The sequence below is a fragment of the Erythrolamprus reginae genome, chromosome 5 (assembly GCF_031021105.1).
Source record: "Erythrolamprus reginae isolate rEryReg1 chromosome 5, rEryReg1.hap1, whole genome shotgun sequence".
Lineage (NCBI taxonomy): Eukaryota > Metazoa > Chordata > Lepidosauria > Squamata > Dipsadidae > Erythrolamprus > Erythrolamprus reginae.
This window is the reverse complement of record NC_091954.1, coordinates 67,118,727-67,131,755: the sequence shown is the minus strand read 5'-3', so window position 1 is coordinate 67,131,755 and position 13,029 is coordinate 67,118,727. Positions and strand designations below refer to the sequence as shown.

At 37.6% G+C, this 13,029-nt stretch overlaps 1 protein-coding gene across 3 annotated transcripts in view; it reads left to right on the top strand.

The window, feature by feature from the left end:
* SLIT1 (slit guidance ligand 1) overlaps nucleotides 1-13,029 on the top strand; it is a 204,654-nt gene that overhangs the window by 160,650 nt on the left and 30,975 nt on the right. For all 3 annotated transcript variants that reach the window (XM_070752899.1, XM_070752898.1, XM_070752900.1), the window contains 3 exons: nucleotides 949-1,017; nucleotides 3,793-3,864; nucleotides 6,163-6,234. In XM_070752899.1, the coding sequence (XP_070609000.1) occupies nucleotides 949-1,017; nucleotides 3,793-3,864; nucleotides 6,163-6,234 (213 nt within the window). The remainder of the gene's footprint in view (nucleotides 1-948; nucleotides 1,018-3,792; nucleotides 3,865-6,162; nucleotides 6,235-13,029) is intronic.

Below are 13,029 nucleotides of genomic sequence, written 5' to 3'. Positions count from 1 at the left end.
GTCTGTTTCAGGCTCTTTTCAGACTGCTTTCAAGCCATTTGGGGGCTGTTTTCAGGCGGGTTATTGGGCTGTCTGGTGGCCAATTTTCAGGCTGGTTTTCAGGCCATTTTTGGGCCAAAGCGGCCATAAAAAGGACCAAAAACAGCCAAAAAATGGCCTGGAAAATGCCCCCCAAAATTGCCTTTTTTGGCCATTTTTGGCCATTTTCCAGGTCGTTTTCCAGCCATTTCTGGTGCTCTGGCACCTGCAAAAACCAGCTGCACTGAAAACCAGAAGAGCAGCTGGCAATGGCACATGTGCCCACAGGGAGGGTTCTGTATGCCACCTCTGACATGCATGCCATAGGTTTACCATCACTGTGCTAATGATTGGAGTCCCCAAAAGTAAAACATAAATATGCGTGGAATCAGTACAAAACCTAATTTCTTTTAGAAGACATTATATTAGTTAAATCCAGGTAATACAATTGTTTTCCATGTATTTAATGGTTTTCTTTAAATCATATTAAAATGACATATGTGACTAGCAAATTTTGGAAGAACTATTGGGGCTGCTCAGGTTTTACTTTCTGGATTTGGAGCAGCAAACTGACTAATGCATCTAGTCTCTTGAGATGCACAATATTTGCAATTTTTCTGCCATTTAATATGGAAAAATATTAAAATATATTTTTGGATATTTTGAATTATTTCTGTGTGGCAAATGTATTTATTGGGGTATCAAGTTGGTCATTCTGGTTTATCATCTGCAAATAGTGAATCTGTGGCTTGCAGAAAGGGCCACAATTATCAATGCATAGCTTTGTAATGTTAATCAACTACCTGAAAAGCAATAAGAAGACAAGGGGATATGCCTTTGTATTATACATTTTGCACATGGAGCTCTTGAACTCTGCCCTTTTATCAGTTCAGTTGTGATTTCTGATGCACATTTTTACTATTCTTGCAGCTATTTGGATGGCAACCAATTCATCCTTATTCCAGGACAACTCTCCACCTTCCGTTACTTGCAGCTGGTGTAAGTGTCCAAGAAGCTCTAAAAAGTTACTCATCTGATGAAACATACACTGGTCTTTCCTTGAGATGTTAGATTAAATATAAGGATCATAACTAGTGTTGGGCGAACCCAACGAAGTTCGGGTTCGGCAAACTCACCTGAACTTTGCCGTGAAGTTTGGGTAAGTTCGCCAAACCCGAACCCGAACCTGAACTTTTGCTTGCAGCAAGCCGCTGCAGTGTCCTTTTCTGTAAAAATAAATAGCAAAGGAAACCAGCTCACACCTACTCATCTCGAGTCAGCAAGTTGGAGAAAATGGATCTAGATTATGGTGAAGATCTTAGCAGTTTTCAGAACATTCTAGAGAGTATTATGATTAGTGTTGGGCAAAACGAACCTGCAAAGTTCGGGTTTGTGCTGAACTTTGCAGTTTTCGGCATGCCAAACCCGAATTTTTTAAAAGTTCGGGTAAAGTTTGGGTTCGGGTTCCTTTTATTTTTACAGAAAAGGATGCCCACAGTGGTGCTGCAAGCAAAAGCAAGTGGGAAATCCCACAAAGGGATTCCAGGGGCGGGGCTTTGATGTCATTGAGACTCCTTCCTCCCCGTTTTGGCCGACCAGGAAGTAGTCTCCGTGACAACAAAGCCCCGCCCACGGAATCCCTCCTTTTGCTTGTGGTGTGGGATTTCCCCACTCTCCTTCCGGGAGGCGGCGTTTTGCAGTGTTCGGCCAAACCCGAACCTGAACTTTACCCAAACTTTTAAAAAATTCGGGTTCGGCATACTGAACACTGCAAAGTTCGGCACGAGCCCAAACTTTGCAGGTTCGGTTCGCCCAACACTAATCACAACACCTTCTAGGATGTTCTGAAAACTGCTAAGATCTTCACCATAATCTAGGTCCATTTTCTCCTACTTGCTGACTCGAGATGAGTAGGTGTGAGCTGGTTTCCTTTGCTGCATATCTAATTGGACAAGGAATAAATAGGAAGAGACATCAATGGGTTGTTAATAGATGTAGTGCTACAAATTTAAGCTGGTGCAGAAGATAAAGGGATATATAGCAGCTCTTAGTAGAAGCAGGTGATCATGATGTTACTAATATGCCAGGGAAGCTTCCCATAGTTATAAACAAAAGTAAAACATAAGGCCAGACTGCCCTCTTGATTTATCAAGCTGTGGCCTAAAGGGGGAGCTCTTGCCTCACAATCAGGAGATTGTAAGTTCTATTCTAGGTGGAGGCAGATATAAGGGTCTCCTGATTGTGCAAGAGGTTGGACTAGATGACCTGCAAGGCTCCTTCCAACTCTGTTAATCCAGTGTTTCCCAACCTTGGTAACTTGAATATATTTGGACTTCAACTCCCAGAATTCCCCAGCCGGCGAATGCTGGCTGGGGAATTCTGGGAGTTGAAGTCCAGATATCTTCAAGTTGCCAAGGTTGGGAAACACTGTGTTAATCTGTTAAAATTTCTCTGTTAAGATCTTTCATATTCTTTTTTTCAGTAATTAGCAAAAACAATATTTTACTAAAAGCATTGAATGCTATAGAATTATGTACAGTGATACCTCGTCTTACAAACGCCTCGTCATACAAACTTTTCAAGATACAAACCCGGGGTTTAAGGTTTTTTTGCCTCTTCTTATAAACTATTTTCACCTTACAAACCCGCCGCCGCCGCTGGGATGCCCCGCCTCTGGACTTCCGTTGCCAGTGAAGCACCCGTTTTTGTTCTGCTGGGATTCCCCTGAGGTTCCCCTCCATGGGAAACCCCATCTCCAGACTTCTGTGTTTTTATGATGCTGCAGAGGAATCCCAGCAGCGTAAAAACAGGCGCTTTACTGGCAACGGAAGTCCAGAGGTGAGGTTTCCCAGTGAGGGGAGCCTCAGTGAAATCGCAGCATCACAAAAACACAGAGGTTTCGAGGACTTCGGTGTTTTTGTGATGCTGCGATTTCACTGATGCTCCCTTTGCTGGGAAACCCCACCTCCAGACTTCTATTGCCAGTGAAGCGCTCGTTTTTGCGATGCTGGTATTCCCTTACTGGGATTCCCCTGCAGCATCGCAAAGACACAGAAGTCCGGAGGTGGGGTTTCCCATGGAGGGGAGCCTCAGGGGAATCCCAGCAGTGCAAAAACGGGCACTTCGGCTGGCAAAAGGGGTGAATTTTGGGCTTGCACGCATTAATCATTTTTCCATTGATTCCTATGGGAAACATTGTTTCGTCTTACAAACTTTTCACCTTAAGAACCTCGTCCCGGAACCAATTAAGTTTGTAAGACAAGGTATCACTGTATATTGAAACAGAAGGGGATCGGAAAAGACGAAGAAACCGTCAAGAGAAGTAGTCACCTCTTATCTTCTGTATTCTCCATAAGAAAACATCTGAGGAGAGAAATAGAAACATTTACATCGTGCAAAATGATGTTTAAGGCAGAAAATGGGAAAATCTTAAGACGAAATAATTATTATTAGTAAACATTTTTAGATTCAATTTTCTTAGTCTTCCTAGTCATACTACTCTCTTAAAGCAAATAAACATGCAGGTTCTTACAAGAGAAATTCTGCCATTTTGAATAAGATACAGCTAAATAATGGACTGCATCACGCAACGTCATGTAATCAGTTGCATAGCGAGTGCTGATAAACCATAGAGCGGATTGATCAATATACGTGATAAATATCCTGGAACTGTGTTTGCAAAGGATTGTAGATTTTTGCTTGAGAAGTGAGAGGAAGGAAGGAAGATTGAGTTAAAAGTGATATTAGAACCAGCACTGTGCTTCTGTTTTGCAGAGACCTGAGCAACAATAAGATCAGCTTCCTCAGCAACAATTCCTTCACCAATATGAGCCAACTGACCACTTTGTGAGTGTTTTCTAACAGAGCCGAATCTAAAAGAGTTGTGCTACTTCAGATTGCAGGGACAGATGTCACTGGGTTCCTGTGGTGAAAACCTGAGCAAAGGCCACATCCATTCAGCTCTTTTTGCCATGTTCCCTTCTACCCTAAAGCTAGCAGGAAATCCAAAATCTTGCTGCCTCTGTAGCATGTTCCCATGCTAAGCTGCTCTCTATCCATCTTTAGCACAAAAAGACCCAAGGCCTGTGATCTGGCTATGATTACAGTGCTGTCCACCATCATCTAGCATTTATTTATTTATTTATTTTGTCCAATACACAATGAAGGTTTTAGTGGGTATATATATATATCTATATACACATATTAAAATACATGATGAAGGTTATAGAGGAGATACTCTTAGTAAAATATATCTAAGAAATAATAGAAAAGAAGGTATAGTAATAGAACATATCAATGAAAGAATAGAAGAAGAGATATAGGAATAGAAGAAAGGTATAGGGACCCAGGAGAAGAGCTTTCTCAGTGGCGGCCCCGTCCCTCTGGAACCAGCTCCTCCCAGATATCAGGGTTGCCCCCACCCTCCTTGCCTTTCGCAAGCTCCTTAAAACCCACCTCTGTCGTCAGGCATGGGGGAATTGAAATTTCCCTTCCCCCTAGGCTTATAGAATTTATACATGGTATGCTTGTATGTATGAGTGGTTCTTTAAATTGGGGGTTTTTAGATTGTCTTTTAATATTAGATTTGTTTACATTGTCTTTTTATATTGTTGTTAGCCGCCCCGAGTCTTCGGAGAGGGGCGACATACAAAGCTAATAAATAATAATAAAAGAATAATAATAATATAGGAGAGCAATAGGACAGGGGACGGAAGGCACTCTAGTGCACTTGTACTCGCCCCTTACTGACCTCTTAGGAATCTGGATAGGTCAACCGTAGATAATCTAAGAAAAAGCCGATTCCATTTAGAATGGAATGGAATAATGCTCTAATTACTCCATCCACAATGTTTTTTCTTTCCCCAGTGGCCAATTTAAAACACACACACACACACAAATGTGGCTGACTGACCACTATTTGATGGAAAGGAGTATCAAGTGAGGCAGGAGCTTGTCAATTTCAGGACTTTTCCCTATCTAGCTGAACAAGCCCACCCACCCATTTTTCCAAAAAACAGTGGGCAAAAAGTTGCATTCCAATTTTCCTTACAACCGAAAGAAGACTTAGAGAGGACAAAGAGATTGGGGACTGAAGAGACTGGTCCCACAGGAAACCAGCAGAAGTAATTGAAGCCACAAGGTTGCTTTCACTAAGCAGGTCAGGCCACCTCCTGAATGCCCGTTAATGCACTCTACATAGCCAGCATACAGTGCCTTAAGTGGGATATTAGGGTAAGCACAGCATCTTAAAGAATCTTTTAGCCAGCTGTGGGAGTCACTGAGATGCAGGCAGATGCATAAGGTTATGTTGTTAGGAAAGTGTTAGTGTGTTTGTGCCACGGCAAGGAGTTTGTGTGGATTTACTTAGAGACTTACTTATGAATGTATCTGCTGTATGGCTTTTTATTGTGCAAAGTAGGTTTCCTACTTTGTTGGTCATGACCTTTAAAGCCCTACATGGCATTGGACCAGATTACCTCCGGAACTGCCTGCTACCGCACAAATCCCAGCGACCGATAAGGTCCCATAGAGTTGGCCTTCTCCGAGTCCCGTCGACAAAACAATGTCGTTTGGTGGGCCCCAGGGGAAGAGCCTTCTCTGTGGCGGTCCCGGCCCTCTGGAACCAACTCCCCCCGGAGATTAGAACTGCCCCCACCCTCCCTGTCTTTCGTAAACTACTCAAGACTCATTTATACTGCCAGGCATGGGGGAGTTAAGATATTCCTTCCCGCTAGGCCATTACAAGTTATGCATGGTATGTTTGTGTGTATGTTTGATTTTATAATAAGGGTTTTTAGTTGTTTTTATTATTGGATTGTTACATGTTGTTTTTATCATTGTTGTTAGCCGCCCCAAGTCTACGGAGAGGGGCGGCATACAAATCCAATAAATTATTATTATAAAAAATTATTATTACTCCTTTATAATTGCAATTTATATCCTGTCCAAAGGGGGGTTTATTTATTCGAGGTTTTTTTTTATTGGGAGAGAGATTCTGATTCAAAATATTTAAGATTTTTCCGTGAGTTACCTATTAGTGCATCTTACAAAATACTGGGGAGAGGAACACAGTCAATGTATGGGATGTAATTATACAACGTGTGATTGTTTAAATTGTTTCTGCCTCTCTCCAATTTCCCCTAGGATCCTCAGCTACAATGCACTGCAGTGTATCCCCTCACTGGCATTTGAAGGTCTCCATTCACTACGGCTGCTGTATGTATCTTGTCTTTTGCACCCAATTCATATCACCTGTACCTTCTTACTCATTTCTCTTAGGAATCTCCTGTTTGTGGTCTACTGGAAAATTAATTTTGCCTGGTCGTTATTTTGTTTTAATGTATAGCAGCCAGGCAAAGAATATGGTACATTTGAAATTATTATTATTATTATGTAAATACAACACAGCAAACGAGATCACTATGCTGGATTTCGTATTTCATCACCAGTTGGGCGCTTCCCAAGCACCTAGGACTGCGTGATGTAGCGGCGAATTATATTTGCCGATCCCAGTAAAGCGGCCTTTTGCAATTGACAGATGGAGATTTTGACAATTCCGATGGTTTTCAAATGTCCGCTGAGACACTTCCATTTTAAAAGACCAATCATAAAACACACATTTACTATAAGGCAAATTTATGATACATCTCCATCATTACCCTAGCCTAGCCTCCCAAATTCTGTCTACTACCTCAAAATCAACTTTTTATTTTACCGGGTAGGTGAGCAGAATACCAAATAAACCTGTATATTGCTTAAATAAAGTGAATATTAGAGGGTCTTTACTTTGCTATAGGCTAAGTTCCTTTTTATATTTAAATTAAAAGATGCTTTAAATAAAGAAATCAGGTGAAACAGTGTTTGGAGGAGTCAAAAGGGTAGAGGTGCCCTTGGGTCCCATTTTCCCTTATTGTGGGGTGCTTGAGAGAAAATTGATTAATTTCCTATGATCTGAGAGATCTTTCCTTCATATAGCCCATGTTTTTATAAGCTATATGCACAGTTACTGTCTTGCATTATTGTCCATTATTCACTCATGTTACCTTCCTAGCAAAACATTCTCTTATATGAGTTCATTTAATGGGGTAATGCAGTCCAGAATACTCATCCCATAGAAGCATAAATTGCCATTTATTTTTATGTACTGGAGACTAGAAATGGCCTAATGGCAGAGAAAGCAACCTCTTTTTAATTTATTTTTGTCAAGTACATATTGGTAGTATACAAAGATATAACAATGTTTATATACATGGTATTGCTACTAGTAATAGAGGAACATTAGGACAGAGATGGTAAGCATGTGATACACTTATGCACGTGTATATTTATATAGATTTATATAAATGTGTATAGATTTATATTGATTTAGATTTATATAATTTATATAGATTTATATAAATCAGAATATACTTATAAGTTATGGTGTCAGAGTTAGTGAAGTAATGAAGTTCGAGCTAAACAAAAAACAAAAGTTTATTGAGAATACAGAAACCATGTGTTATAACAGTAATAAATATCTGGTGTTTCTTTTTCTTTTCTTTTTTTAAAAATTTCTTTATTGTTTTCACAAATATTTATCACATGATTTAATCAGTTTTACAGATCTTAATCCACCTTCGTTACCTTTTGTGTATATCCTTAATCCTTTAACATCTTACATTTAATAGTATACATTATACATTTATTTGTTTATCTCATTATTATAATACATTTTCTAAATAATAAAATAGACATTTGCAAGGTATCTGTTATTTATTCTGTTTGCACTGATACTTTGTATGTTTCTCTTTCTTTTCTTATTTCCCTTGTCCTTGCTTCCCATAATTTTCCTGGCCTCTAAATATTCATTCTCCTTGTGTTCAACATTTCTTTGTCTTCCTATTTATGGTTTTACTGGCATTTTTATTGCTTCACTGAGGGGCCCAGGAGAGATGAATGGGCTGTGGGTATGGGTGATCTGCTTAGTCTAGCTAATACCATTTAAAAATAATAATAATTTTATTGAATATAAACATTAAAAACATTAAAAAGATGAACAAACATTAAACAAAACAAACAAGACATTTACAAATATTTATATATATAAACCTCCTAGGTACTTCTACGATAAATTGCCTTAATGTTAAATTTTCATTTATATATGATTCATATAAACCGTATTTCCTTTACAGTTTTTATCTATGCATCTATTGGTAAATATATCTATCCACTACATCCAAACTTATGAAATCCTATAGTCATTATTTAACTAAACATCAATATATACATTTATACATCTTCTTTTTTCTTTTTATTCTTTCTTTCCAGCCAGTTGTAAAATAATTCCAAACTTCAAAATATTCGGAGTCCCCTTTCTGATTTAATTCTATCGTCAATTTATCTGATTCTGCACATTCTAATTTTTAAAAAATAATTATATTATCGGATGATACATCTCCATGTTTCCAATTTTGTGCCAGGCATATATATATAATTTGGGTTTTTTGGAAACAAAAACAAAACACAATAACAACAAAAAAGAAAAAAGAATGTACAGCAAAAACATTAAGCATGAAAACATATTTACAGTTACATTTCTGTTTCTCCATTTTTTGGTTTGATTTACATTTATCTTATTTCTCTCTTTCCATCAATCCAATTATAAAATTTATCCTACACAGTGTAATATTCTTCTTCCTGTTTATTCTGTAATTTTAGTGTAAGTTTGCTCCATTTTGCACATTCTAATATTTTTCTAATTACCAGATCCTCAATTGGTATGAATATACCAATGTTTCTTTTCTATCTTTGATCCAATATCCCTATTAATAATACTTCAGGTCTCATATTATTTTTTTGTTCTATTATTTCTTTAAGCCAGATGTATATCTTTTTTCATTTTTTTATTATTGAGCAGGTCCACCCCATGTGATAATATGATCCATTTTTCTGTTGGCATTTCCAACATTTGGGATTCATATTTTGATACATTTTGGCCAATCTCACTGGTGATAAATACCATCTATCATATATGTTATAAAACATGTCCTTATATGAAGCTGCTTTTGTTTTTAATTTTTACTCCAAATTTTCCCCATTGATCCAAATTTATGTTATATCAAAAATTCTTAGCCCAATTAATCATATCCTCCATGTTATAATTTAGTAAATATTTATACATGTTTGTTATCATTTTCCCCTGGGTCCCAATAAGATTTGATCTAATTCTGATTTCTCTTTTACTATTCTGATTTTCCTTTTATCTTCTTTTAATCTAGATCTAATCTGATAATATGGCCACCAAACAAATTTAATTCCTTGTTGTTTTAGGGTTTTGATATCTTTTAAGTTTCCTTGTGTATCCAAGATTTCCGCATATCTAACCATTTTGTGTATTGTGTTGGGGTGAATTATTGCTTCCATACTAGAGAACTAAGTCAGAATTTCTTTGTAATGTTGATCTTTAGTTTAGCCCATATTTTGTATAATAATTATACTAATAATCCTCTAATATTATAATTTTGGAAATAGGAGTGTCTTTTATGTTTCTTGTTCCATAGCAACCCATGCCATCCAACCTGTAGATCATGTCCCTCGTTATTATTCTTTTAATTTATTAGATTTGTATGCTGCCCCTCTCTGCAGACTTTTTATTACTAAATTGTATCCAGTCCATTATCCATTGTAATGCAGCTGCTTGGTAGTACATTTCCAGATCAGAGAATCCAAAGCCCCCTTGTTTTCTATTATCTTGCAAATATTTTAATTTAATTCTTGGTTTTTTCCCTGCCCACAAGAACTTCAATATCATCCTATTTAAACTTTCAAAATATTTGTTATACAGTGGTACCTCGAGATACGAGTTTAATTCGTTCCGGACCTGGGCTCTTAAGTCGAGCAGCTCTTATCTCGAACGACTTTTCCCCATAGGAATTAATGTAAATAATTTTAATTGGTTCCAGCCCTCAAAAAACTCACAAAGTTAGTCTAAATTATGCAGAAAGACATGTTTTTAATGAAGAAATGTACATGTACATATAAATGAATAATGAAGTTTCTTTCACTTAACTTGTAAACTTTCTTAAACTTTTAAATTTACATATGTTCAACTTCTCTGCCACCCAATCCTGTAGGACAGAGGTCCCCAACCCTTTTTGCACCAGGGACCGGCTTTAAGCGATCAAGAGAGGAATGGGTGAATGAATGGACGGAGGGTGGGAAGGAAGGAAGGAAAGAGGGAAGGGACAGGAACAGAGGAAGGAAGCAAGGAAACTTATGAAAGGGGAGAGTAAGAGAGGAATGAGTGAAGGGAGGGAGGGAGGGAAGAAGGTGGGAAGGAGAAAGAAAAGAAGAAATAGAGGAAGGGAAGGTAAAAGAGAGAAAGAAAAAGAGCAAGAAAGAAAGAAAGAAAGGGGGAAGGGACAGGAACAGAGGAAGGAAGCAAGGAAACTTATGAAAGGGGAGAGTAAGAGAGGAATGAGTGAAGGGAGGGAGGGAGGGAAGAAGGTGGGAAGGAGAAAGAAAAGAAGAAATAGAGGAAGGGAAGGTAAAAGAGAGAAAGAAAAAGAGCAAGAAAGAAAGCTGCAAGCACCCCCCCGAGCCCCCCAGGCCGGCTGCAACTTTTAAAACATGCGCGCCGCTTCGCAGCTGTCTCCTGAAGCCGAACGCGGAAGTTAGCGTTTGGCTTCAGGAGACAGCTCCTTGGCGCTTGTATCTCGAATTTGGGCTTGTAAGTAGAACAAAAATATCTCTCCCCTCCCAGCTCTTATCTCGAATTGCTCTTAAGTAGAGCAGCTCTTATGTCGGGGTTCCACTGTATAATTTAATCAGAATAGTTTGGAACAGGTACATTAATTTTGATAGTATAGACATTGTAATGATGGCAATTTTCCTTATCAACGAAATGGGTAATTTATTCAATTTTTCCAAATCTTTTTCTATTTGTTTATTTGGTTCTATATAATTATTTTTCTTAATCATTGTACATTTAACTGTTAGTATTATTACTAAATATTTAAATTTTTTTGATGACTTGGATTTCAAATTTTCCTTCTAACTCTTGAATTTGTTTATTTGGTAATTTTTTTGTTATTATTTTGGTTTTCTTTTTGTTAATTTTTAAACCCGCTACTTTTCCAAATATATTCATTTCTTTTAATAATTTTGGTCCTATTTCTAATGGGTTTTCTATAATAAAGACCAACTCGTCTGTAAAAGCCTGAAGTTTGTATTCTTGTTCTTTAGCTTTCAGTCCTTCAATATTTGGATTTTGCCTGATTTGATGTAAAAGCATTTCTAGGGTGAATTTAAATAACAAGGGGGACAGTGGACATAATTTATAATTATTCTGGCCTTTTGTTTCAAATATAGTGTTTTGATCATTCCAATATATTTTTGGCCAAAATTCATCATTTCCAATTTATTTATAAGAAAATCCCAATTTAAATTGTTGAAAGCCTTTTGGGCATCGAAGAAAATGATACCTAAGGTTTTCCTGGATTTACTTCATAGTTGTCTAGTACAGTGATACCTTGTCTTATCATATGAACTTTTTGAGACATGAACCCGGGGTTTAAGATTTTTTTTGCCTCTTCTTCCGAACTATTTTCACCTTATGAACCCGCCGCCGCCACTAGGATGCCCCGCCTCCGGACTTCCGTTGCCAGGCGAATGTTCCCCTTGTTGGGAAACCCCACCTTCAGACCTTCCGTTGTCAGTAAAGCGCCCGTTTTTGCGATGCTGGGATTCCCCTGCTGGGATTCCCCTTCAGCATCGCAAAAACGCGGAAATCTGGAGTTGGGGTTTCCCATAGAGGGGAACCTCAAGGGAATCCCACCAGCATGAAAACAGGTGCTTCGGCTGGCAAAAGGGGTGAATTTTGGGCTTGCACACACATTAATTGCTTTTCCATTGATTCCTATGGGAAACATTGTTTCGTCTTACAAACTTCTCCTTATGAACCTCATCTTGGAACCAATTAAGTTCATAAGACAAGGTATCACTGTATGTCCAAAATCACTCTCGTGTTGTTTTTAATGTGTTTCTTTGGAAGGAAACCGTTTTGATCGGTTTGTTAATTATATTTTTAAATCTCTCAGCCATTATTGTCACAAAGATCTTGAAATCAACGTTCAATAGCAAATTTGGCCTGTAATTTTGTATCTTTTGTTTTCCTGATTTACCTTTGGGGATTAATATTATTGTTGTCTGTGCCCACGTTTTAGATATTTCTCCTTTGTTTAAAATCTCATTGAATGTTACCAATAATAATTCTTTTAATGACTTCTGTAATCCCTTGTAACATTCTGCTGGAATACCATTTGGCCCTGGTATTTTATTGTTCTTTTGTTTTTATATTGCTTTTTCTAACTCTGTAATTGTTATTTCTTCATTTAATATATTTCTAACTAAATTTGTAATTGGTGCCACATTGTGTGTTACAAGTATCTTTGTATATCATCTTGTATATCATCATCATATCAGTAGTCGTTACGTGAATGCAACAGTTGTAAAGCAAGAGCAACTCGTTGTTTGTTATGGAGTATTATTTTCTCACGGGACACTGCAGGTAACTATAAATGCAGATTTATGTGGTCATGTGGCCATGTAGGAGAGGCTCAGATTTTAGAACATTAGAACCAGGTCATAGTGGGGGAGGGGTCCATTGTAACTGCTGCTAAGCGACTGATTGTAAATTGAGGACTATTAATATTGTTCAAGTAAATAAATGTTTATGTTTTTCAGTTGTCCATTAAATTATAAATGATGAGAGGATATCGATTGAATATGAATGTCCAGTAAAAAGAGAAGGGACATTGGTGTAAACTGAGTACTATAATCTGAGATTACACGATTGATTAAGTTCTGCAACCGAAATAACATGCTCTAAAAAGAGTCATACTGTCTCCTAAATCAGTGACTTGACTTATCTTAATAAACAAACTCATTAGCACCAGAAAGGTCATGTTACTTTTTGCTACAGCACAAATATCAATAATAAAATCCAGGGAAACTCTATCTCATAGTGTAGGA